At 59.9% G+C, this 23,383-nt stretch overlaps 1 protein-coding gene across 7 annotated transcripts; it reads left to right on the top strand.

Moving 5' to 3' along the window:
* The first annotated feature begins 7,745 nt into the window (after window positions 1-7,745).
* Window positions 7,746-21,981, top strand: LOC104564217 (transducin-like enhancer protein 1). 7 transcript variants are annotated; one of them, XM_062014864.1, is made up of 21 exons: window positions 7,748-7,934; window positions 8,323-8,439; window positions 9,088-9,236; window positions 9,930-9,993; window positions 10,405-10,449; window positions 13,603-13,665; window positions 13,789-13,830; window positions 14,529-14,724; window positions 15,065-15,081; window positions 15,372-15,476; window positions 15,637-15,681; window positions 15,825-15,980; window positions 16,745-16,868; window positions 16,965-17,143; window positions 17,233-17,309; window positions 17,600-17,849; window positions 19,660-19,907; window positions 20,127-20,274; window positions 20,348-20,498; window positions 21,208-21,284; window positions 21,592-21,981. In XM_062014864.1, the coding sequence occupies exons 2-21, from the start codon at window positions 8,416-8,418 to the stop codon at window positions 21,697-21,699; spliced, it is 2,268 nt and encodes a 755-aa protein (XP_061870848.1). In that variant the 5' UTR covers window positions 7,748-7,934; window positions 8,323-8,415; the 3' UTR covers window positions 21,700-21,981. The 7 variants fall into 7 exon arrangements, 4 of the variants coding, with proteins under 4 accessions (XP_061870850.1, XP_061870848.1, XP_061870847.1 ...); XR_009820392.1 differs by having other exon boundaries at window positions 7,749-7,934; window positions 13,789-13,863; window positions 20,131-20,274; window positions 21,592-21,679; XM_062014863.1 differs by having other exon boundaries at window positions 7,750-7,934; window positions 13,789-13,863.
* The last annotated feature ends 1,402 nt before the right edge of the window (window positions 21,982-23,383 follow it).

Below are 23,383 nucleotides of genomic sequence, written 5' to 3'. Positions count from 1 at the left end.
GGTGGAAGAGAAAATGTTTCTTTCCAGAAGCCTTACAAATAAAGCAAAGCTCAGCAGGTTCTTAAGCAATGGGCATTGAAGTGGGGGAATCTCAGCCTGTGCTGGGTCAGACAGGGCTGGGTTAGGATGGGGGGGATGCCAGCTCTGCCCACACTACTCAGAGCTACTTAGATCCTGCCTTCAGCTTCCCTTGTGGCACAGGGAACCCTGGCTGGATCCCCCAGGGTCCAGGCTGCTGTAAGCTCCTTCTGCTTAGGCACATGCCAGCCTGGGGGATGGGAGCCAGGAGCACTCAGAGTTACCTCCAGTCCTTCAAGGGCTGAGCTGGCCAGTCCTGGGGTGGGCTCTGCCTCCTTCTTGCCCCCTCTGAGTGGGTGCAGCCCAGTCTGTGCTGGCCAGGAGCAACAAGCACCCTGCTCAGAGCTTGCTGCATGCTGTCAATGTGCTTACACAGTGTGGGTTTACTCCAGTCTAGACAAGCCCTGACCAAAATACCTTCCCTGTGCTGAGGGAACTCCCTCCTCCTCTGTTTTCCTTGTGAGAGTTTTGCTTCTTGCAGCAAACCCTTCCCTGGTCCCCCAGCAGGGTCCTGACCCATTCCCCCTCCCCTTCCCCCTCCCTTGTCCCAGCCCTCGGGGCTGGCTGGTTGTTATCTGATGGTGTAAAACAAAGCTCGTGGGAAATGCCAAGGCAGGGCGGCTCTGCCACAGGCTTTGCAAATAAAGGTCTTTAAAGGAACAGCAACTCGTGAAGTCGAGGGGCAGGGAGGCATAACCCATGTTGGAGAGTTGATGTGCTCAGTTTTCCTCAGGCTGTGGTGCCCAAGCTCCTGGCATTGCCTCGACAGCTCCTGGGTGCAGCCAGGAACGTGCCTGTTCTTTTCCCTTGAGATCTGGTTTCACCTTTTGGATGCATCTCTGGAAAAACCAGCTGGGCCACAAAGCTGGAGTGTGCAGCTCCCAAGGGCAGGGCAGCTTTGTGTGGTGGGGAGCTTGGCTACTCTTTCCCAGGTGGATGAAGCTCCTCTGTTTACAGCCATCTCCCTGTGTGGAGAAAGAGGCTGAGACCCAACCAAACTCATGACATGCCAAGCCACAAGGAACCTGTAGTTGGAGGGAGCTTCCAGGCCTTGTCTGGACACAGTGGGAACAGCCAACCACTGCTCTGTGTGTCCTCTGCAGCCTCTCTGGAAGGATGGATGCTGGAAGCTGTGTGCCAGCTGCTTGGGTTGCCAGTGGGGCACTGGGGAAGGCAAAGCAGGTCTGGATTCTGCTGCAGGGTTTGCAATCCCTCCTGCCTTTGCTAAGCCTGGTATGTGGCTAAGCTCCAGCTCTAGGCCAGAGCCTCAGAGGGAACTGCCTTGAGTTCCCTGGGCTTGGTAGAGCTGGTACTGCTCTTGGGAGCTGAGGGAGGGTGAGCAGGGTTTGATAGTGGGGTAAAGTGCCCCCCACTAGCTCATATGCCTCCCTTTGCCCATTTGAAGCTTGAGGTTTGTGCTGAGCCCTGTGGGTCAGAGCTGGCAAGAGCTCTGTGCATCCCAGGCAGCTCCCCTCACCTTCAGGCTGAGTTACAGCCCTGGGCATTGTGCTGATTTGTCACTGAGGTATCCAAACCCCTTTGTGGTGGGTGACTTGGGAGTTAGGTATCCAGTCCTGGTTGTCCTGGGGCAGATTCAGCCTCAGACCGAAGCCAAACAGCATTGAGCTGCAAGGCAGGGCTGGGACCTGCTCTCTCAGAGCTGTTCTGTTCCCTGGTGTCAGCAGCTTCACTCACCAAGCACTCAGCCAAGATGCCTCCTTTCCAAAATAAGCTGCTTCTGGCAGTGCTCAGCCAGGCTCTGGCTTCCAGCCCTGCTCTGGAGGGGGGCCCTGAGTTGCCTCCCCCAACCTGTGCCTCCTGCCTTGCCACGCAGCATCCTCCCTCCTCTCTCCCTGGCACCTGCGACTCCTCCTGCCCCATTCCGTGGGGAAACTCCCTCTGCATTCATTTGCCACGGCCCCATCCCCAGGTTTCCTCGGGCTCTTGGGTTCTTTTCCCCAGCTGAATTGGGGCAAAGGGAAGGCAAAAGGGCTCTGAGCTGCCCGGTGCCCGCAGCACGAGCTTCCAGGAGCAGGCAGAGGCTTTGCCAGGAAGGATGTTACTCATCCCCTAAGCATCCCCTTCCCTGGCCGGCAGCCGCGGGAGGAGCTTGTGGCTCGCAGGGAGGGGAGGCTGTGAGGTGGCCCTTTGCTCGCTGGGAGGGGGGAGACCGATGGGCACGGGTGGAACAGGTCCCACCTTCGCCTGGGGATGCTTGTGGCTCTGAGCCCAAGTGAGGAAGCGGCACGGAGGGAGGGGAGGGGGGTTGGCACATCGTCTGGGTTTCTTCTCAACATGATGAGTGCAAAGGCGAAGGGGCCGGGCCGGGAATGCCCCCAGGCTGTGGCGCTTGGAGGTGACAGAGCTGCCCAGCACGGCCCTGGGGGCTGCTGCCCAGCACGGCCCTGGGGGCTGGGAGAGGGGAGCCGGAGCGGTTGGTCCCCGGGGAGCGTCGCATCCTCCGTCCCGCCGGGCCCGGGGACCGGCCGGAGCTGCCACACGGGTCCCCAAGGAGCAGCCGCCGCCATCCCCCGGGGTCCCGCGGCCGGGGCTCGGCGCTGAGCGGCGGCAGAGGGCAGCAAGAGCCCGGCCAGAGCCCGGCGGCCACAGCCCTGCCGCAGCCGTCGGCGGCCGCGCAGCCCTGACCTGCCCCGGCGCGGGGCTGGGGACGGGGGGCTCCGGAGGGGTCCCGGGAGGCACAGCCGGAGAAACCCCGGTAGCATGGCAGGGCTGCCCCAGTCCCAGTGTGCCCTGAGCTTTCCCACACTGCTCGACCCGGCTCCAGCCTCCCTTCCTCTCCTTCTCCTCCTCCTCCTCCTCCTTAATCCCCTTCCCCTGCTTCCCCTTCCTCCTTCCCCCCTCTCCTTCTCCTCCTCCTTCTTCCCCTTCCTCCTCCTCCTCCTCCTTAATCCCCTTCCCCTGCTTCCCCTTCCTCCTTCCCCCCTCTCCTTCTCCTCCTCCTTCTTCCCCTTCCTCCTCCTCCTCCTCCTCCTTAATCCCCTTCCCCTGCTTCCCCTTCCTCCTTCCCCACTCTCCTTCTCCTCCTCCTTCTTCCCCTTCCTCCTCCTCCTTAATCCCCTCCCCCCCTTCCCCTTCCCCTTCCCCTTCCCCTTCCTCCTTCTCCTCCTCCTCCTCCTCCTCCTTCTCCTCCTTCTTCTCCTTCTCCTCCTCCTTCCCCTTCCCCTTCTCCTTCTCCTTCTTAATCCCCTTCCTTCTTCTTCTCCTTCTCCTCCTCCTCCTCCTTAATCCCCTTCCCCCCCTTCCCCTTCCTCCTTCTCCTCCTCCTTTCCCCCTTCTCCTTCTCTTCTCCTTCTCCTCCTCCTCCTCCTTCTTCCCATTCCTCCTTCTCCTTCTCCTTCTCCTTCTCCTTCTCCTTCTCCTTCTCCTTCTCCTTCTCCTTCTCCTTCTTAATCCCCTTCCCTCCCTTCCCCTTCCTCCTTCTCCTTCTCCTTCCCTCTTCTCCTTCTCCTCCTCCTTCTTCTCCTCCTTCTTCCCCTTCCTCCTTCTCCTCCTCCTCCTCCTTCTTCTCCTTCTCCTCCTCCTTCCCCTTCCCCTTCTCCTTCTTAATCCCCTTCCTTCTCCTTCTCCTTCTCCTTCTCCTTCTCCTTCTCCTTCTCCTTCTCCTTCTCCTTCTCCTTCTCCTCCTCCTTAATCCCCTTCCCCCCCTTCCCCTTCCTCCTTCTCCTCCTCCTTCCCCCTTCTCCTTCTCTTCTCCTTTTCCTCCTCCTCCTCCTTCTTCCCCTTCCTCCTTCTCCTTCTCCTTCTTCTTCTCGTTCTCCTTCTCCTTCTTAACCCCCTTCCCTCCCTTCCCCTTCCCCCTTCTCCTTCTCCTTCCCTCTTCTCCTTCTCCTCCTCCTTCTTCCCCTTCCTCCTCCTCCTCCTCCTCCTCCTCCTCCCTCCCCTCCTCTCCTCTCCGCTGATGTCACGGGCGCTGTCTCCACGCCCCCCCCGTCTCTCCCCCCTTTAACCGGCGATTCCCAGGAAACGCGCGCGGTGCCGCCGACTCCTTTGATCTCCCTGAGCAAGGGAAGGAGGGGGCTAGAAAAGAAATCAACTAGCAGAAGGAGGAGGAAACGGGGGAAGGGAAAACCCTCCCATGGGAGGTTGTTAAATGATGCCTCTTTCTGATTAGAGCAGCCAGGCAAGAGCCGGTCCCAAGCCGGTGCCTCATCCTGCTGGAGCACGCAGGGCTTCTGGCTCTCCAACAGGGATTGGAGCTGGAGCACACAGCACCATCCTGCTTTTGGCTCTCAAGTGGAGATTGGAGCTGGCTGGGGATGCCCCTGGGCAGAGCAAGTGGCTGAGGCAACAGACCCTGCCAGAGCCCTCCCCTCTCTGCCCATCCCTGTCCCCACCAGAGCTGCTCTGGCACAGAGGAGAGCTGGCAGCCAAGCCTGGAGAAGCAGCCAGAGGGTAGGAGCAGCAGTTTGTTTTCCAGCACTTGCCAGGAGCCTCACAGAGACGTGGCACTGCCAGGGATGGGCTCTTGGGAAGTGCCAGGCTGCTGAGTGCCAGCTCTGCCCTGGGATGCTTGGCCTCTTCCCACCAGCCCTGGCTCTTACTCAGGGCAAGGTGGACAAAGTGGCCATTCCTGGAGTCTTTTCCCATTCCTACCATGCCATCCTCCCCAAACTGGAGCTGCACTGGGAGGCCACTGGGAGCTGTGGGTCTGTGTTAGGACAGGAATCACCTCACTGCCTGTGTGTCTCTGCTTCATGAGCTGCTGCTGGCCAAGGAATGACCCACAGGGCATGAGCAGGTCTGGCCCTGTCGAGTCTGCACCTCTCCCCTGCCTGCTCTGCCTCTGCCTGGGATGGATGGTGTGGGCAGTGATGGATGGTGCTGTCAGAGCCCAGGACCAAGGGTCTGAGATAGGACAGAGGGTTGTCTCTGCCTGGAGGATGAGGACAAGAGAGACAACAAGAGTAGGGAGAGGGATCTGCCAGTGGCTTTGTTGCCTTGGCCACATTGTCCCCCCAGCACTGAGCCTGTCCCTGATCCCATGCCCTGGCACATCTGAGGGCTCCCTGAGCCTGGCACAGTGTGTGGGGTCTGCAACATCCAGGGGCAGAGACTCAGGGCTGCAAGAAGCAGCTGCACCAGGAGCACTCACTGGGGTGTCTGTTCTGCCCCTTTGCCCTTGTCACCCAGCCACCCCTTCATGCCCAATCTCAAGCCCTGGGGGGTAACACTGGGAAGTGGCAGGGCAAAGAGGTTCTCAGGCTGAGGAGGGGGTTTAGGAGCTGAGATGACATTTCAGGCCACCTCTCACCTCCTTCCCTTGTGTCCCATTTCCATTCTCTCTGCCTTAACTTGACCTTGGCCAAATTATTTCCCCTCTTCTTTGAGATTTATGGCCCTCTTCCAGAAATGATCTGCTCTATCTACCAAAATAGGCATGGTGCTGTTGTTACATTTTAAAATATAATAAGGGCTGGGAGATGGCTCCTGTGGCTGCTCTCCCTCCCCAACCCCCTCCCTCCACACAGCACAAACCCCACAGGGTGCTGCTGTGAGGCTGAGAGGGTGCAGTGAGAACAGGGGCATCCCCAGCATGGAGTAAGGGGGGGTCTTGCTCCTCAGAACCCCTCAGCAGAGCTGAGTAATGGGAGATCTCCCAGTTGAGATCACAGCTGCTCTCAGAACACTCTGGGACAGCCAAGGGCAATGGGCTGAGCTTCCCACAGGGTGACTGGGGGTGGTCTCTCCCTCTGTAAAGCCACCAAACCTTAGCTGGTGGCTGGAAAAACGCTGCTCACAGCCCGAGGGGACTGTGTAGACCATTGCTCTGGGACTCCTGAGCCCTCTGGGCATGTGCAGGGTGGCCTTTGCACAGTCATGCTCCATTTCAGTGGTTTTGTTGAGGTTATTATTATTATTGTTCTTTTCTAGCCAGGCCTGGAGGCGAGCTGTGCTCCCTGAGGACATTTCCCTGCTGTGTACCCAGCCATGTGCTCTGCTACAGCAGTGATGGGAAGCAAAAGCAAGTCCCAACCCACCCCCTCTGACCCAGCTCAGGCAGAGAGAGGGGGGAGCTGGGATCACTGGGAAATCCCAGAGACCCAAAACAGCTGCAAAAGAAACCCAGCATGAAAATCAGATCAAATGGGGATGCTTCAGTTGCTGCTTTTGCTCCCCATCACCATGTTTGTTTCCTGCCTCGTGCATGGGTGTCTGTGTGTGAATAGATGAGACTTTGGGGATCATTTTGGGATCATTTGCTTTATGCTGGGTTTTTTTCCCCCTCTCCTGTTGTAAATGCAAGAGCTTTGTGTTGTGTCAGCTCTGGGCAAGCTGGGGATGTGAGCTCTTCAATGCAGTCACCCATGGGTGCAGGAACATTGTTCAGATGCCACACTTGGGTATTTTATGGAGTGTGTTTAGCAGCAAAGTTGAACATTTCAGGATGTCTAGAGCTCATGCCCCTCTAGAAAAGAAACCCCACACCATCAGGCCAAAGGAAAAGAGGCTGAGGAAACCCCTGAGTTTGCTTCTCCTTTGAGTCTTTTTAAGCATCCTGGAGAGCTGATTTCTGCACAGTGGTGTGAGAACAGGGCTGTCCCATGGGCTGATGGCATCGCTGCCTTCCCGAGCTGTGAGGGGAGCACGAGGTGGGGAGGAAGGCTGGGGCTGGATTAAGATTGAACAGGAGAAGCAGCTCACCCCTCACAGCTGCTGCTCTCCAAATGTTTTATTTCCTGCTCTGGGTAAGCCCGGATTGACCTGCAGACAGCAGAAAACGTCCAACAACAAACGATCTCCCTGAATAGTGGGAGGGGAAAAAAAGACACCAGAAAGCCCACGAGAGAAAGGCAGGAGGCTGGCTGGAGAGCAGCCTGCTGCCTGCAAACACGGGGAGCTTAGGGTGAGCAGCACTGGGTGAGGACACTGGGGCTGCTGCAGGGCTGGTGATTGGGGAGGGATGTTCCTTTCCCCAGCCACCCGTGCTGGAGTTTTCCCGAGGGTCACCCGGGGGCAGCGGCTGCTGGAGCCGGGGAGAATCGTCCTTCGAGGAGCTGGGGAGCTGGGATGGCGGTGGCAGCAGACCCCATCGCTGATGGGGAGAGATGGGGGTTCCCTAACGAGGAGATGGGGAGCCCTTCCCAGGCCTGAGCTCTGCGGGAGAAGGATGCTGCCGGGAATCACCGGTGCGCCGGGGTCTGCAGCCCGGAGACAGGAGATGGATTTTGGGTCCCGTTTCCTTCCTTGGTTAATACTAAAAAGAAAACGGGTTCGGGGCACGACTTCTTGTGCCTCGTGTTTGTCAGAAACAAGCCCCAAGAGCGGAGGCGCTGGCGGCCCGGGAGGGGTGTCGGCAGGCGGGACAGCCCTGCAAACACCCTCTCTGCCTTCTGCCGTGCGTGGGGGAAGGTGGCGGTTGATATCCGCGGGGGTCCCTCGGGGGTAGCGGGGCTGAGCCCGCGGGGAGCCGCCCGGTGCAATCCCCTCCGGCAGCGCAAGGGTTAACCCCCCGCGCCGCTTCTCCTTTGGCTCGGTTGATTGACACCTTCCTCGGCGGATCCACCCTGACTGACCAATGACAGAGCGTCTCTGCGTGTCCCACGTGGGACGCAGCGTGGCCATTGGCTGGCGGCCGCGGCGATTGGCCGCACGGGCCAGGCCCCACGTGGAGCTGGCGCTGGTTCATTGATCGCGCTCCGCACAGCGGCTGCTCCGCGCCGGGCGGGGCGGGAGGAGCGGGGCGGGGACACGCACACACACACACACACAGACCCGCACACCGGCCCGCTGGGCCCGGCCCGGTGCTGCCCGGCCCGCTGCGGCTCGCCTCGGTTCAGCTCGGCCCGGCTCGGCTCGGTTCGCAACGCCCGTTGTAAGCCGGGAGCAGCAGCGCGGTGAGTCGCGTCCCGCACCGCACCGCACCGGTTCGGTAGCACCGTCTGGGGCCGTTGTGGAGGGTGTAGGGGGACGTGGGGGTCCGGTCCCGCTCGGGGCTGCGGGAGGGGGTGAGGTCGGTACCTGCTGCGGGGGGCGGCAGCGGGGCCATTGTCTGCGCGGCGCGGGGCGGGGGCAGCGCGGGGCCTGGGAGCGCCGGAGGTCCTGGGCTGGGCGGGAGGAAGGAGCCCCGGAGCCCCTGCGCTCCCCGCAAGGATGCGGAGCTGGGGTCCCGGTGGCCGCGGGGGAGCCGGGGGTGACGTTGGAGCCCCGGAGCTCTGTCCCGTTCCGTTCCGTTGTGGCTCCCGCGGGCGGCACCGGGCTGGTGACTCCGTGTCTCTCTCCCAGGGACGGACGGAAAACATCGGCAGGCTCCCATCCTGAGCCCGCGGTGGGGTCCGGAGCGGCGAGAGGGATCCTGGGCCTGAGCGAGTGCCAAAGATGTTCCCCCAGAACCGTCCCTCGGTGAGCCGCTGGCTCAGCCTCGTCCCCTCCGGGCCACGGGCGAGCACGTGGTGCTGCGGTAGCCGTGCTGGCCTGGCCTTTGGCACGGCCCCGTGGCTGGACACCCAGCTCCCCGCCTTCCTCAGCCCGCGGGGGGTGGGAGGTGGCAGCCTCAGTTTGGGAAGTTGTTGCCGATGGCGTGTAACAGGCTCGGGAGTGACGCTGTGCCTCTTCCCTCAAGTGATGCTGAGTCCCAGAACTGTGGGGCTTTGGGGTCTCTAAGGTGCTGGCAGCTGGATCACGCTCAGGGTGTAGCTGTGGGATGGGTGGCAGGCGGGTGGGCAGCTCTGTTGGGTGGCACAGCGGTGAGGATGGACTGTGGCTGGAGGGGAGAGCCCAGGCTCTGGTGCTCTGCCTGCACGGGCTGCACTCTCTCTGCCACCCACAGTTGTTAATCCTCCTCTTCTGGCTCAGTGGCTGAGCTGATGCTGAGAAGGTGGAGAGCCATTGCCCTTGGTGCCTGGCTGGAACCAGTTTCCTCTTCAATAACTCTTTCTGCTGCCTTCTCCTTGTCTTGCTCTCCCAGATGAGCTCACAGTCTCTTGCAGGAAACCCCCAGGGGGACTTGTGAGCCTCTCTGTGACCCTGGGGGTCCCCTCCTCTGCTTAGGCCCATCTCCAGGCACCCTCTGCTGCCTCAGGAGCCACTGTCACTGCTGGTGCCATCCCCAGCACCCCCCAGTCCCTCAAACTGACTTACCCAGAGACCTTGGACCGCATCAAGGAGGAGTTCCAGTTCTTGCAGAACCAATACCACAGGTGAGAAGCTGCCAGAGCTCTCTTGCCAGCAAGATGCTGGGCACTTAACTGGTACTGGCGAGAGGTGGGTTCCCCCCTGGCACTGGGCACCAGTGCTGCTGTGGGCACTGGTCCATCCCTAGGCTGCTTGTGCCAAAGCACCACCTTTGATAGCTTGGAATGACAACATTTGAGGGGGAAACTCAGTTTCCTCCTGCCAAAAGTCCCAGGATGAGGGTGCTGGCTTCCAGAGCTCAGGTTCTGGGCTGAGCTGGAGCAATCACTTAGCAGACCTGGAGTTGCCTCTGCTCCCTCCGTTGCTGGCCAGGATCACCTCCCCTTCCTTCCCCACACCGTGCTGGGGCAGAGCAAGGTTTGAAACACAGCTCAGCTTTGCAGCTTTGCTCCATTTGGGAAGCAGATGCTGGGGGGGGGGGGGAGTGTTAAAACTCCATGCAGATTGCTCCCTGATGCCTGTGTATCCCTTTGCTGTCCCTCTCCTCTTTTATCAGCCCCTTTCCACCCTCTTTCAGGTGGTTTTCTTGGCTTGTGCAGGGAGATGGGATTGAATCAGAGCAGGAGGATGAAGCACATGGTGCACTGGGAGGGCTTGTGCTCTGTTCCAACCTGGGAGATCTGGTCTGTGGGGAGACTAGGGGGGGGAAAGGGGTGTCTCTCCCTCTCCTTTCCTCTCTCTTCTCTTTATTTTTACAGCTTGAAGTTAGAATGTGAAAAGCTGGCAACAGAAAAAACAGAAATCCAGCGTCATTATGTGATGGTTAGTGAGCTCCACCTGAAAGGAGGAGGGCAGTGGGGGGTGTCTCCTCTGAGCCATCAAAGGATATGCAGCCCTGGGATGCTTTGGCTTCCCCTTTGCTATTGAGTTGTGTGCCCAGGCCCTGAGATCTGGTTCCTGTGGCTGTCATTGTCTGGTTTTTCCCCTCACCAAAAGGAAGGGTGGTGTGTGAGCAGGGCTGGCTGCCACAGCTTGTGGTGGGTGAAGCTGCTCTTGTGTGGGTTGTCTCCTTTTCTGAGTAGGAGCTGGGGACCATCTTCTCCACCTGGCCTGGCCACAGCAGGAGTGTTTGTGGCCAGGCTGACCCTGCATGCCAGTGCTGGAGAGGATTTTCTCATAGTGAGTCCCCCTGGGCTCACCAGCCCTGCTGATGCTGCCTTCTCTCCCTCACAGTACTATGAGATGTCCTATGGCCTGAACATCGAGATGCACAAACAGGTGAGTCTGAGTGGGACAGGAGCATTGTCCCAGCTCCCCTGTCCCTCTTTCCCATCCCCACCTTGGGCCCTTGGGGGTTGTCCTTTCCCTTAGAAAGCATGGGAAGTTGCTCCCTGCCATAGCTCAGGAAGGTTGTGCTTGTGAGGGACGTGCTCCCTTGGTGCTTTAGGAGCTTTGTGTCATGGCCTTGGCCCATCTCAGCTCTCCTCACATGTGTGAGAGCTGCTGTTTTGCTTGCTGGCTTCAGAGTGAGGGTTCCTGGCTGGCATGTGATGCATTTGTTGTGGGCAAGAGAGCAGAGGTGGAGGACTTGTGCTTCCATGGCTGCTCACAATGGGTGTGAGCATTGTTGCTGCTCTTGGGCATTGTTGTGGAGAACAGCTCCTGTGTGTGAGGGGTGCAAGGTGATGGGTACCTCTGGCTCCAAGTTGCCTTTGCAACTTGGGCAGTGCCAGCTGGCCCTGGAGGCAGCTCTCCTGGAGGCTGAGGCCAGAGGAGCATCCTGAGGTGGGAAGGAGAGGGTCTGCACATCTCCTTTTGCTGCCTCAGCATCCCTCCTTCCCTCTCTTCCTTGTGCTGTGCTGAGCTCTGGGTCACAGCTGCTCTGAGACAGAAGGTTTCTTCTCATCTATTTTTAAAGAGGCTGCAGAGGAGCCTGCTGAGGTGTGCAGCAGCCATGGCCTCCTTCCTTCCCACCCCATGCCCTGCCACTGCCAACTGTTGCTCTGGAGTTGGGTGCCATGGGAGGTGCCAACCCCCAAGCCCAGGGCAGGCTTGTGGCTACTTGGGCAAGCTTTGTGCTTTGCCAGCTGAACACTGCTGCTGCTCACCCTCCCTTGTGCTGCTGCCTGAGGAGGAGGAGGCACAAAGCTACCCTTGCAAGGGATGATGCCAAGGGTCCACCCCAGCCTGGCACCCCCTCCCTTGAGGCTGTGTGCTCTTTCTCTCATCTGGCTGCTGGTTCTCTCCTGGCCCTTCCAGGCTTGTGTTTGCTGCCAGGCCCAGGTGCTGCTGGCTGCCTGCCAGGGAGCTGTCTGCACTTTTAACAAGGGCCCCGTAAGTCTGTTCTGACAGCCAGCAGCCATTGTGTGAAAAATGGGAGCTGCCTGTGCAGGAGCTGTGGGTTATCACCACTGCAGGGAGATCAAGTTGCCATCTCTCTCTCTTTCCTTCCTTCCCTCAAATCTGGCCCTGTTCATGGGCAGAGATCCTGGGCATCCTCAGCTGCCCCAGGACACCTGAGGAAGTGTTTGCCTCTTTGGCAAAGGCAGGGTAGAGCCATGATGCAGTGTTTCCATCCTCTTTACCTCCAGCCCAGCAGCCCCCAGAGCCTCCCCCAATACTCAGGGCACTGGCATTGATTTTTGCCGTGGATTTCTTTAGAGGGAAACAAAGCTGGGGGCTGGCTGTGGTGGTCCAGCTCCTTGAGGCAGCCCCAAAGCTCAGCAGGGGAGGCTCAAACCAGGAATGAGCAAGGAGACCTTCATTTTTGATGGTTGTTTTGCTTTGGGCATGGAAAGGAGCCTGAAGCTTTTTATAAACCCACCTCCCCTAAATCTGCCTGGCCTTGGACTTGCTCAACCACGAGCCAGAGGGGAGGTGACAGTGCTGGTGGCTGGGTTGCTTGGTGGGGGGGGGGGATGGAGAGGGAGGGAGGGAGGGCTGGGCTGCAAACAGCACGATCATTTTTCATGCTGAGAGCGTTAAAGTGCCAGTAAATTGCCCATTAACGAGTGCGAGTGAATTGGAGGCAGCTCTCCCCAAGGAGCTGCTGCCCATCAGTGCATTAGGGAAGAGAATCCATCACTGCCGGCCCCGGGAGACAGCTAAATCCTTCCCAGAACTGCCGCCTGCCAAATCTCTTTGCTCCCCCCGCCCTTTGCTTTGCTTTTCTTTCTCTTTTTTTTCCCCTCTCCTTTCTCCCCTCCCTCGCAAGGGGAAGAGAGGGCGGGGGCTGGATTGTTGCTGCTCCCTGCAGCTCTGCAACAAACGGCTCCCTGGCTGCTGGGGACAGAGGGGCACGGGGCTGGCGCTGCCTTAGAGCTCTCTGCAGCCCCTATGCTTTGGCAGCAGGGTACTGGAGATGTGCCCGAGGGCACCAGAGGGGGAGGTCCAGGGCTGAGCTTTGCACTCTTTGTCTGGTCCTGGGATTAAGGAGAGGGTTTGGGTTTGTCTCTTCTCAGCCCTATGCTGGCTCTGTAATGCTTCCATCCTCTGAGGTGGGCAAGGAGCTTGGGACAGCACCTTGCCCAGGGCATCTCCTGCCTGCCCAGGGCATCTCCTGCCTGCCCAGGGCATCCCCTGCTTGCTCAGGGCATCTCCTGCCTGCCCAGGGCATCCCCTGCTTGCCCAGCAGCAAAGGACACTCGGGTTTAGGAAGAGCTGCTGATCTCTACCCCATCTGTGGTGCTGAGGTTGGGTGCCTGTCTCTGCATGATGAGGGACAGTGTGGGTGTCTGCTGTTGCCTTGAGCTGTGTCTCCTCTCTCACTGATGCTCAGGACAAGAATCTGACCCTGCAGCCCCTTGGGGAGTTGTCCCCCCAGAGATGTGTCTGTGAGGCTGGGGAGAGCTGAATGTCTCTCCCTTAGCTCAGGACATGCTGTGTGAGGCTGGTGGGGGCCCTGCCCAGGCTGGGAGGGAAGGGGGTGAAATGGGAGCACAGCATGGCATGCTGCTGCTCTCTCTCCCTGTGCTCACTGCTCCTGATTGCCTGTGGCACTCAAGTGTTGCAGAAAAACAGCAGCTGGAAGGAGAGCACCTCTCCAGGGCTCCCTGCAGGCCAGGAGAGAGGCAATTAGCAGCCTTGGTGCTGGCAGGAGGCAGCGTGGAGGGCGGAAAGGAGGCTGCTTGGGGCCCTGACCTGCAGGCCAGGGGTGGCTCAGGGTGGCATGAGCCATGGAGGAGGTGGGAGCCACCCTGGGGCTCTCAGGATGGGGGTGATGATGCCAAGCTCATGTTGTCAAAGGGAAGCAGCTTTCCTGGTAACCCCCTGGAGTGTTGCTTCTCTTTGATGCTGAGCAGCAGCTGTTGGGGCCAAGCACCAGCACAGGATGGATGGGGAGGGGAGGGTCTGGCTGGCTGAGGAGCAGCCTTGGCATTGGGGGCTGCCCAGTTCTGCCCTGATGGGAGATGCCCTCTCTTCCACTGCCAGACAGAGATTGCCAAGCGGCTCAACGTGATCTGTGCCCAGCTCATCCCCTTCCTGTCTCAGGAGGTGAGTTGTGCCACAGGGCCTGGCATTATTCCCCCTTCCTTTGAAGAAACAAGGTTGCCCCAAGCCTGTTTGCTGCAGGAGGAGGTTGCCTGGTGCTGACATCCTCCTCCTCTCTCCCCACAGCACCAGCAGCAAGTGGTCCAGGCCGTGGAGCGTGCGAAGCAGGTGACTATGACCGACCTGAACGCGGCGATCGGGGTATGTCAAACCTCTGCCCACCCCTTCCCAGCACCCTCCCTCCCCAGGACCTCCCCCAGCCCATGGCACATCCATGCTACACGGGGCTTGGCTGCAGCCCCCTGCCCTGAGTGGCTTCTGCCACCCATGGCTGAGTCAGGAGGGGGCAAGGCAGGCTGAGCTGGGGGCCAAGCAGGGTACAGGGGTGACAGTTGGTGTGTGTCACTGTGTGCTGGTGCCCTGTGGCATGGGTGGAGGTGAGGAGTTGCCACCATCCCCACACCTTGGTTATTCCCTCATTCAGGGTACAAGCCAGGGGAGGTTGAGATTGGAACTGAGGCAAGAACTGTTTCCCTGAGAGGGGTGTCAGCCCCTGTGCCAGGCTGCCCAGGGAGCTGGGGGAGTGCCCAGCCCTGGAGGGATCCCAAAGCCCTGGAGCTGAGGTGCTGAGGGCTGTGGGTCAGTGCTGGGCTGGGCAGGGTGTGGGCAGGGCTGAGACTGCAGCAGCTCAAAGAGCTTTGCCAACCCAAATGACTCTGTGATCTCTTATCCATCCCAGTAGCTCCTGTCCCAGGCTGGGAGGAGGCAGTGGGAGGGATGTGGTGGTGGGGACGAGCAGCCTCTCCCTACCCATTGATTGTTCTGACATGACCCTTGGGCTCTGCTCTCTCCCCACTCCTCTCCAGCACCAGCTCCAGACCCAGCACCTCTCCCACCACGCTCCTCCCATCCCACTGAACCCCCATCCATCTGGGATGCAGCACACCAGCCTGGCTGGCATCAGCAGTGCCTCAGGGCTGCTGGCACTTTCGGGGGCACTGGGTGCCCAGGCCCAGCTCCTCGCCAAAGATGACCGAGGGGTCCACGACACCGAGCCCAGAGGTGAGTGTGGGGGCACTGGAGCAGGCTGGGGAGAAGGGAAGGTTGGGTTTTTGGGTCCTGGCAGCAGCCAAAGCTGGGAAGTGTTGATGGTGGGCCCTGGGGCTGCCTCGTTCCAGGGGGTGGGAGCCAGGGTTGGGTGAGGGGCAGCTTGTCTGTGCCTTGGAGCTCCCAGCTGGGTTGGCAAAGCAGAAGGGTTTGGGTGGGGAATGTGCTGCCTTGGGAGGGGAGTGGGGTGGGCTGGGGAGGGGGGCCCAGGACCACCCTGTGCTGCTGTAGTGCTCTTGGTGGTGGCACAGCGTGTCCCTCCTTCCCTCCTTCTCCTGCTGCTCCACGGCGACAGAGCGAGACCCCGGCCCTGTAAGTGCCTTTTGCTTCTCTTGCACCATTTCCCTTCAGCCTTGCCTGTGGGGACCCTTTTCCCATGTTGGATGGGCAAACCATGCTGTGCCCCTTCCTTCCTCCCCTCTCCCTCAGCATCCTCCTCCTCCTCCCACCTTTGGCAGGAGCTGAAGGCTCGAGCTGGTGGCACGTGGGGCCGTGCTGGGACCCTCTGTGTCCCAGGAGACAGCTTCAGCCCTGCTTTGGTGTTGCCTGTCCTGGCCACAGTGGCTTGTGGCCCCTAAAACTGTGTCCTTTTGCCCCCCCAGAGCTCCCTGGCACTGCCCAACGGGGAGAGGGCACGAGCCATCTCTGAGTACCTGAGCAGCAGCAAGAAGAGGAAGGTGGAGGAGAAGGATTTCGTTACGGACTACGTGAGCCCCAGGGAAGGGGGGCTGGGGGAAAGGGGCACTGGGACATCTCTGTCCCCTCCTGGGGGACAATGAGCTTTGCTGCCCACACCTCTGGCACTCCCCAGGCAGGAGCAAGGGCAGCCTCAACCTGTTTTGGCTGCAACTCTACTCTGTGTTTCAGGGCAGCGACGCAGACAAAAGCGAAGACAACTTGGTGGTGGATGAGGTCAGTGGCAGGGGCATGGAGGGCACTGGCCTGGCTGTGTGCTGCCCAGGCTGTGTGGAGTGGAGCTGGGCAGCACAGGGAGGTGGCAGTTCTGCTCCTGCCTGCTCTGCTGCTGGCTGACCTCCCTCCCCCCACTCCCCCAGGACCCTTCTTCACCTCACAGTGTCCATTCCTACTCATCCCGGGAGAATGGGGTGGAGAAGGTCCCTCTGGGGAGGAAGGAGGCCGTATCCCTCAGCCCAACCTCCATGCCCTCCTCCAGCAGCACGTCTCCATCTCAGAGCAAGGATGTGCCCACGGTATGTGCACTGTGTGAGGCAGCTGAGGAGCTTCCCTGGAGGGCTGTGTCCTCACTCCCTCCAAACCCTCAGGGTGAGGGTGATGCTGAGGGGACAGGGAGGGCTCTTGCTGCAGCAGGAGCAGGGCAGGGATTGTCCCCTGTGCTGGGCCCTGGGGAGGCTGCAGCTCCAGGGCTGTGTCAGTGCTGAACCCCTCACTCACTGCCACAGGGACACTGAGGGGCTGCAGCGTGGCCAGAGCTGGGGAAGGGGCTGGAGCACGAGGGGCTGAGGGAATGGGGGTGTTGAGCATGGAGAAGGCTGAGGGGAGACAGCAGCACTCTCTGACACTCCCTGACAGGAGGCTGCAGGGAGCTGGGGGTTGGTCTCTCCAATAATGAATGACAGGACAAGAGGAAAGGGGCTGCAGTTGCCCCAGGGGAGGTTGAGGTTGGAGCTGAGGCAGAACTGTTTCCCTGAGAGGGGTGTCAGCCCCTGTGCCAGGCTGCCCAGGGAGCTGGGGGAGTGCCCAGCCCTGGAGGGACCCCAAAGCCCTGGAGCTGAGGTGCTGAGGGGTGTGGGTCAGTGCTGGGCTGGGCAGGGTGAGGCCAGGGCTGGGATTCAGCAGCTTCAAGGGCTTTAACACCCAAATGTCTCTGTGATTCTCTGACCCCCACTCGCACTGACCCTGCAGCGCTGCCTTGGGGCAGTGGAACAAGACTCAGACCCCCCTTAAAGTAGAGCAGGAACGTGTCTGTCACATCTCCCCTCTCTTTCCCTGGCAGGTGGAGAAGGCAGGGACACCCAGCCTCAAGTCCAGCACTCCCACATCCCAGGGTGATGCCCCAGCCCCAGGCTCCAGCGGTGCCCAGCAGTTCCGCCCTGCCAAGGCTCCCGTGGACCCGCTGGGTGAGCTGGACCTGGCCTGGCCGGAGGATCCCCGTGAGCTCCGGTGCTGCTGAGCCCTGGAGCCTCATCCTTCACGCTGCCTTTTCCCCCTGGCAGCCCTGGGCCTGAGGAACCCCCTGGGAGTGCAGAGCCCTTACTCAGCTGCCTTCAGCATGGCCCATTCCACGGTGAACGGGGACATGGCCGGGAGCGGGGCCTACGCCGGCCTCCACCTCGTGTCGCCGCAGCTCAATGGGGCCGCCGTGGGAGCCGCCGCCTACGGCCGCTCCCCTCTGGTGTGTGAGGCTGTTCCCTTGGGAATGTGCTGTGGGGAGGTCTGGGGGGGTCACCAGAGCTGCCCTCACCCCCTTTTGTCCCCTCCTAGGTTGGCTACGACCCACACCCCCACATGCGCGTGCCAGGGCTGGCGGCCGGCGTGCAAGTGGGGACGACGGGGAAGCCGTAAGTGGGGCTGTGAGGGGATGATGGGGCTGTGCTGGGAGAGCAGGGGAAAAAGGGGGGGGTTAGATCCTGCTGGCATCAAGCTGGGAGGTGCAGGTGGCTCAGGGCGAGTGGTGATGAGGAGCACAGCCCAAGGTGCAGCCATTCCCTGGCAGCGACAAGCTGTGTCGGAGCCAGCGGGAGCCACAAAGGTCTGACTCCAAGCTGTGCTGTGACACTGGGTGTGATGTGGCTCTGTGCTGGCCAAACACCACCCTCAGCTGCTCCTCCCTGCTCTGCTCCCTCCCCAGTGCCTACTCCTTCCACGTCAGCGCTGATGGGCAGATGCAGCCGGTGCCTTTCCCACCCGACGCCCTGCTGGGCTCCGGCATCCCCCGGCACGCTCGGCAGCTCCACAGCCTGAGCCACGGGGAGGTGGTTTGTGCTGTCACCATCAGCAACTCCACCAGACACGTCTACACAGGGGGAAAAGGCTGTGTGAAGGTGTGGGATGTGGGGCAACCAGGGACCAAGACTGCTGTGGCTCAGCTGGATTGTTTGGTAAGGAGAGATGTGCCACTGCTCTGGCTTCTCTGTGCTGTGGGGAGGGGCTGGGGGCTGAGTGAAGGATCTCAGGAGTGCAGCTCAATGCAGGGCAGAGCACAATGGCACACTCAGCACAATGGCACACTCCCAAACATGGGTGAGGGAGAGCTCCAGGCACAGCACTGCAACCAAACAGGCCAAGGGGACTCTGGCACATCAGCCCTGCTTGCTTCTTGCTTCAGGCTGAGCCTCCAGATAACGTGTCTGCTGCTGGGATGTCCCTAAAACATCAGAGGATGAAGAAACTTGCTTTGTCAGGGCCTCTGAATAGTTTGTTGAATAGTTGGCAACTTGGGGGCAGTGTCAGGAAAGAGCTTTCTGATAGCAATGAGCTTTGTCAGGGAGATCTGCAGAGTGTGGGGCAGGTGGGAGGAAAATGCTTGTGATGGCAGGAGGGCTTGAGGCAGGGAAGCTGCTGGGACAGCCCAACACACTCAGCTGTGAGGTGCCACATCTTCTGGGCCAGCAAAATAGCACAAACTCAGCACATGAGGGTTGTGTCTCCTGTGCTGGGCCCTGGGGAGGCTGCAGCTCCAGGGCTGTGTTCTGTGTTCAGTGCTGGGTCCCTCACTCAGTACCAGAGGGACACTGAGGGGCTGGAGCGTGGCCAAGAGGAAAGGGGCTGGAGTTGCCCCAGGGGAGGTTGAGGCTGGAGCTGAGGCAGAACTGTTTCCCTGAGAGGGGTGTCACCCCTGTGCCAGGCTGCCCAGGGAGCTGGGGGAGTGCCCAGCCCTGGAGGGATCCCAAAGCCCTGGGGCTGAGGTGCTGAGGGCTGTGGGTCAGTGCTGGGCTGGGCAGGGTGAGGCCAGGGCTGGAACTGCAGCAGCTTCAAGGGCTTTGCCAACCCAAATGATTCCCTGATTCTAAGGGGAGGTGATGTGAGGCTGCATGGAAGGGATGGTGGCTCTGCTGCCAGTGTGCCACCCTGCCCTGAACACCCCAAAGCATTGAGGGGCTCCCCCCACCTCCCCACCCCTTGGCATTGCTTTGTCTGACAGCACTTGCCCTAAAACAAGCCCCTGCAGTTTCAACCCTTTGGCCAAACACTTTGTTTGGGCCAAACTCTCATGGGTTGAAGCATCAATTCTCATTCAGCTCTACCCTCATTCCTGCCTTTGCTTGTGTGAGTCTGGCTGGAGGGAGAGCTCCTAATTCCTTTGAAAAATGAATGAAATAGACTGTCAGACCCCAGCAACTCACTAGAGCCAAGCTGGAGGCACAGCCAGCACCTGAGAGGACTTTTAACCCGTGTTCTTTGAGGTTTATTTTAAATGGGTTGCTGGAATTAAAGTCCCTGAGCTTTGCTTTTGAACAGCCCAACCCCAAGTTGTCTCTCCTTGGCTCACTTGGCCTTGGGGCCTGTGCAGCTTGAGCAATGTTCTTCCTGGATGGTGCTGACCTTGAAGATGCAGATGCATAAACAAGGGTCTGAGTCATGGTGATTTCCAACTGCATCACAAATCCAGGAGGGGAGGGAAATGGTGGTTTTAGTGCTCAGAGCCATGGGCTGCAGCAGCTCCTCATCCTCTCCAGGCCTGGCTGTGTCTGTCAGGCAGCTGCTGGCAGGGACACTGTGGGGTGAAGGTGTCCCCAAGGCCCTTTATGGTGCTGTAACAAACTCTGAGGGGTTCTTGTGGCTCTGCTGTCCCAGGAGGGTGGCTGAGGATCTGTCTGGCAAGCTGCTGGCTCTGGGCTGACCAGACACTCAGGGATTGGGGACAGAACCGGGGGGCAGCTTGATGGAATTCTCCTCCCTCTACTCTAGAACCGTGACAACTACATTCGCTCCTGCAAGCTGCTCCCTGATGGCAGGAGCCTGATTGTGGGAGGGGAGGCCAGCACCCTGTCCATCTGGGACCTGGCAGCCCCTACCCCACGCATCAAGGCTGAGCTGACCTCCTCTGCCCCTGCCTGCTACGCCCTGGCCATCAGCCCTGATGCCAAAGTCTGCTTCTCCTGCTGCAGCGATGGCAACATCGTGGTGTGGGACCTGCAGAACCAGACCCTGGTGAGGTGAGCCCAGGGTTTGGGGAGCATGGGTAGAGCTGCTTGGGGGGACTCTCCAGGATTTGCCACCCTCCCCACAGTGGTAACTCTGGCCTGGGGGTTGGGGACAGTCCCTGGGATCTCCTGCTCCTCGCTGCTGGGTGCTGCCCTGGCCCATTCTCTGCACTGGCAGCCCTCACAGCTGTACCCTTGCCCTCTCCTTCCCTCCCCACCCCTCTTTCCCAGGCAGTTTCAAGGCCACACAGATGGTGCCAGCTGCATTGACATCTCTAACGATGGCACCAAGCTGTGGACAGGAGGCTTGGACAACACCGTGCGCTGCTGGGACCTGCGCGAGGGCCGACAGCTGCAGCAGCACGACTTCAGCTCCCAGGTCAGGGCTGGGACCTCCATGGTGCTGCCTGCCACCTCCTGTGCCCCTGCCTCACCTTGTCTTTCTCCTCCAGATCTTCTCCCTGGGTTACTGCCCAACAGGAGAGTGGCTGGCAGTGGGTATGGAGAGCAGTAACGTGGAGATCCTGCACGTCACCAAACCTGACAAGTACCAGCTGCACCTCCACGAGAGCTGTGTCCTCTCCCTCAAATTTGCCTCCTGTGGTAGGAACCCTTGTCCCAGCCCCAGCTCTGGAGCCCTGGGGCTGGATCCTTCCTCTTCTGGTTGCTGGTAGTCAGCCTGGTCTCACTGGAATGCAAATGGGATCCCACAGAGATGGGGGGAGGTCTGTCCCCTCCTGGAGCTGCACTCTCAGCTCTGTTGTCCCAGGACTGTGGTCCTTGAAGCAGTCCCTGGGTTAATGAGGGAGGAGCAGGCACAGCCTGGGCATGATTTGCTGCAGGAATTGAGCTGGTGGAGCTTGGCTTGTCATAGGGTCACTTTGGTTGGCAAAGCCCTTGAAGTAGCTGCAGTCCCAGCCCTCCCCTCACCCTGCCCAGCCCAGCACTAACTCCTGGCCCTCAGCACCTCAGCTCCAGGGCTTTGGGATCCCTCCAGGGCTGGGCACTCCCCCAGCTCCCTGGGCAGCCTGGCACAGGGGCTGACACCCCTCTCAGGGAAACAGTTCTGCCTCAGCTCCAGCCTCAACCTCCTCTGGGGCAACTCCAGCCCCTTTCCTCTTGTCTTAACCCTCGTTAGTTGGGAGAAGAGACCAACTCTCAGCCTCCTCCAGGCTGAACACCCCCATTCCCTCACTCCCCTTCCCCAGCACACTTGTGCTCCAGCTCCTCAGTGTCTTTCCTGGAGTGAGGGGCTGTGCCACCATGGTTTTTGAGGTGATGCTCTGCTTGATCTCTTCTGTCCATCCCCCAGGGAAGTGGTTTGTGAGCACGGGGAAGGACAACCTGCTGAACGCCTGGCGCACGCCCTACGGAGCCAGCATCTTCCAGGTACAGGGCTGGGCTGGGGGAAGATGCTCCTCAAGGGGAGCTGTGTCAGCCAGGCAGCTGCTGGCAGGGACACAGTGAGGTGAAGATGTCCCCAAGACCCTTCATAATACAACAAACACTGAGGGGCTCCTGTGGTGCCAACCACACTGAGCATGGGGCAGTGCCCAGTACAACCCAGCTCCAAATGTATCCCAGCAATAACAAGCCCTGTAGCCAAACTTCTCCATGCAGCCACAGCTTAGGGCTTTAAATCCTAAGGGGTGGGAGTGGGATGTTGCCTTTACCCCTTTGCTCCTCCTCTCTGCAGTCCAAGGAAACCTCCTCTGTCCTCAGCTGCGACGTCTCCACCGATGACCAGTTCATTGTGACTGGCTCAGGGGACAAGAAAGCCACAGTGTACGAGGTCATTTACTGAGAAGGGAGTGAGCTGCCAACTGTGGGAAGGGCACAAGACCCCAGGGCCAGGAGGATGGATGTCCCTGCCCTGCTGCTGACTTCCTAAAGAACCTCCAACCCGTGGCCCAAGGGGCATCTGCTCAGGAGGAGCGTGGCAAAGGGGCTGGAGGTGGCCCTGAGGCCATGAGCCCAGTGTCAGGCCAGGCTGGGAGCTGGTGGCTGCTGCTCCCCCTCAATCCCATGGGGACTTTCTCCTTGCTTTGGTCTTTATTTTGGCAGTTGGTTTCTAAAATCATGGACTTTGGGGGATGGGAGGGGGGGGTGGGGGTGTGGATCTGGCACTTGGGGGATTTTGGGGGTTGTTTTTATTTGTTTGGGGGTTTGTTTCAGCTTTTTGCTGTTGGTTTTTTTTGGGGGGGGTTGTTTTTAAGGCTCTGGGTCAGGCTGGGGAGGGTGGATGGATGGATGGATGCTCTGTCCTCACCTCCCTCTGTGCCTCCTGGGGTGTATTTAATAATAAACCCAATCAAAACCAAACCAACCAACCAAAAAGTCCAGCTCTGCCTTGTCCTGGGCCACGTGGGATGGAGCCAGGGGATGATGAGGTGAGATGGAGAGGAGCCCTGGGCTACTCTCTTGTTTCCTTTGGCCACCCCAGCTCCCTTCCCTGCATGGGAGGCAGCTTTGCTGTCCCTCTGGGCTGCAGGCACAGGATGAGGGGCTGGCAACAGGACTCCCTGCATCAATCCTGGCAACCAGGGAGAGCAACCTGGGGCCAAAGCACTGCTTGAGGGCACTGATGGTGAGAGAAGGGCTGTGGGGTGCCCTGGGGCTGCCTCCCTGGGGTTGTGAGGGGAGAGGCCAGTGCTGGAGGAAGTGGTTTGGGAAGGAAATGAGATGTGAGCAGTCAGGGCTTGGCTTATCAGGCTGGCTGGGTGCCAGGGCTGCTCTGGGGGAAGCAGGGCTGTTGCTGAGAGCCTTGGCATCCAGCCCAGCAGCAGCCACAGCCAGGGCTGCCAGGGCTGGGGAGGGGGATGCCACTGGCCACAGAGCACTGGCCACAACCTGCTCCTGAGGCTCAGCTTGCCACATCCAGCTTGGGCTGCTGTGGGAGCTGAGAAGCCAGAGCAAGAGCTTTTCCCCTCTGTCCCCCACAGCCACAAGGGCTCCCACCCCCTCTGGCACCCAGCTCCAGGAGTCAATTCAGCATGGACAAAGCTGGTGAGGAGGGGACAGCACCATCTGCCCTGTACCCACTGCACCCCTGGCAGGGGCAGCAGAGCTCTGTGCCCTGGGAGGGAGGAGAATGAGCTGCTGGGCAGAGGCTGGGCTCTGCAGGGCTTTCCCTGCAGCATTCCCCAGGGCTGCTCTCACCAAGCCATTTCTCTTTGATAGATTTCCTCCTTGCCAAGCACCAGCCCAACCTTTAGATTGAAACATCAGCCTAGAGGAAAGGAAAAGCAGCTTTTTTACCTCTCCTCAAGCCTCCCAAACAGCACAGGGCCTGAGGTTGCTGCATCACCTACCAGCCTGGGGGGCAGGAGGAGAGCTGGGGGCTGCAGGGAGCAGCTCCCCAGCACAATGGGATTAGAGCAGCCCAAGCTCCCTGAGCAATCTGCCAGCACAGCACTGAGCTTTGCTCTCTTATTAATTTATCTGTGCTTTCCTTTGCTGGTGTGGATCAAATCCCCAGGCAGGGAGGA

Source organism: Colius striatus, chromosome 25 (assembly GCF_028858725.1).
Source record: "Colius striatus isolate bColStr4 chromosome 25, bColStr4.1.hap1, whole genome shotgun sequence".
Lineage (NCBI taxonomy): Eukaryota > Metazoa > Chordata > Aves > Coliiformes > Coliidae > Colius > Colius striatus.
Note: the sequence above shows the minus strand (reverse complement) of the source record. Positions and strands in the feature narration are given on the sequence as shown.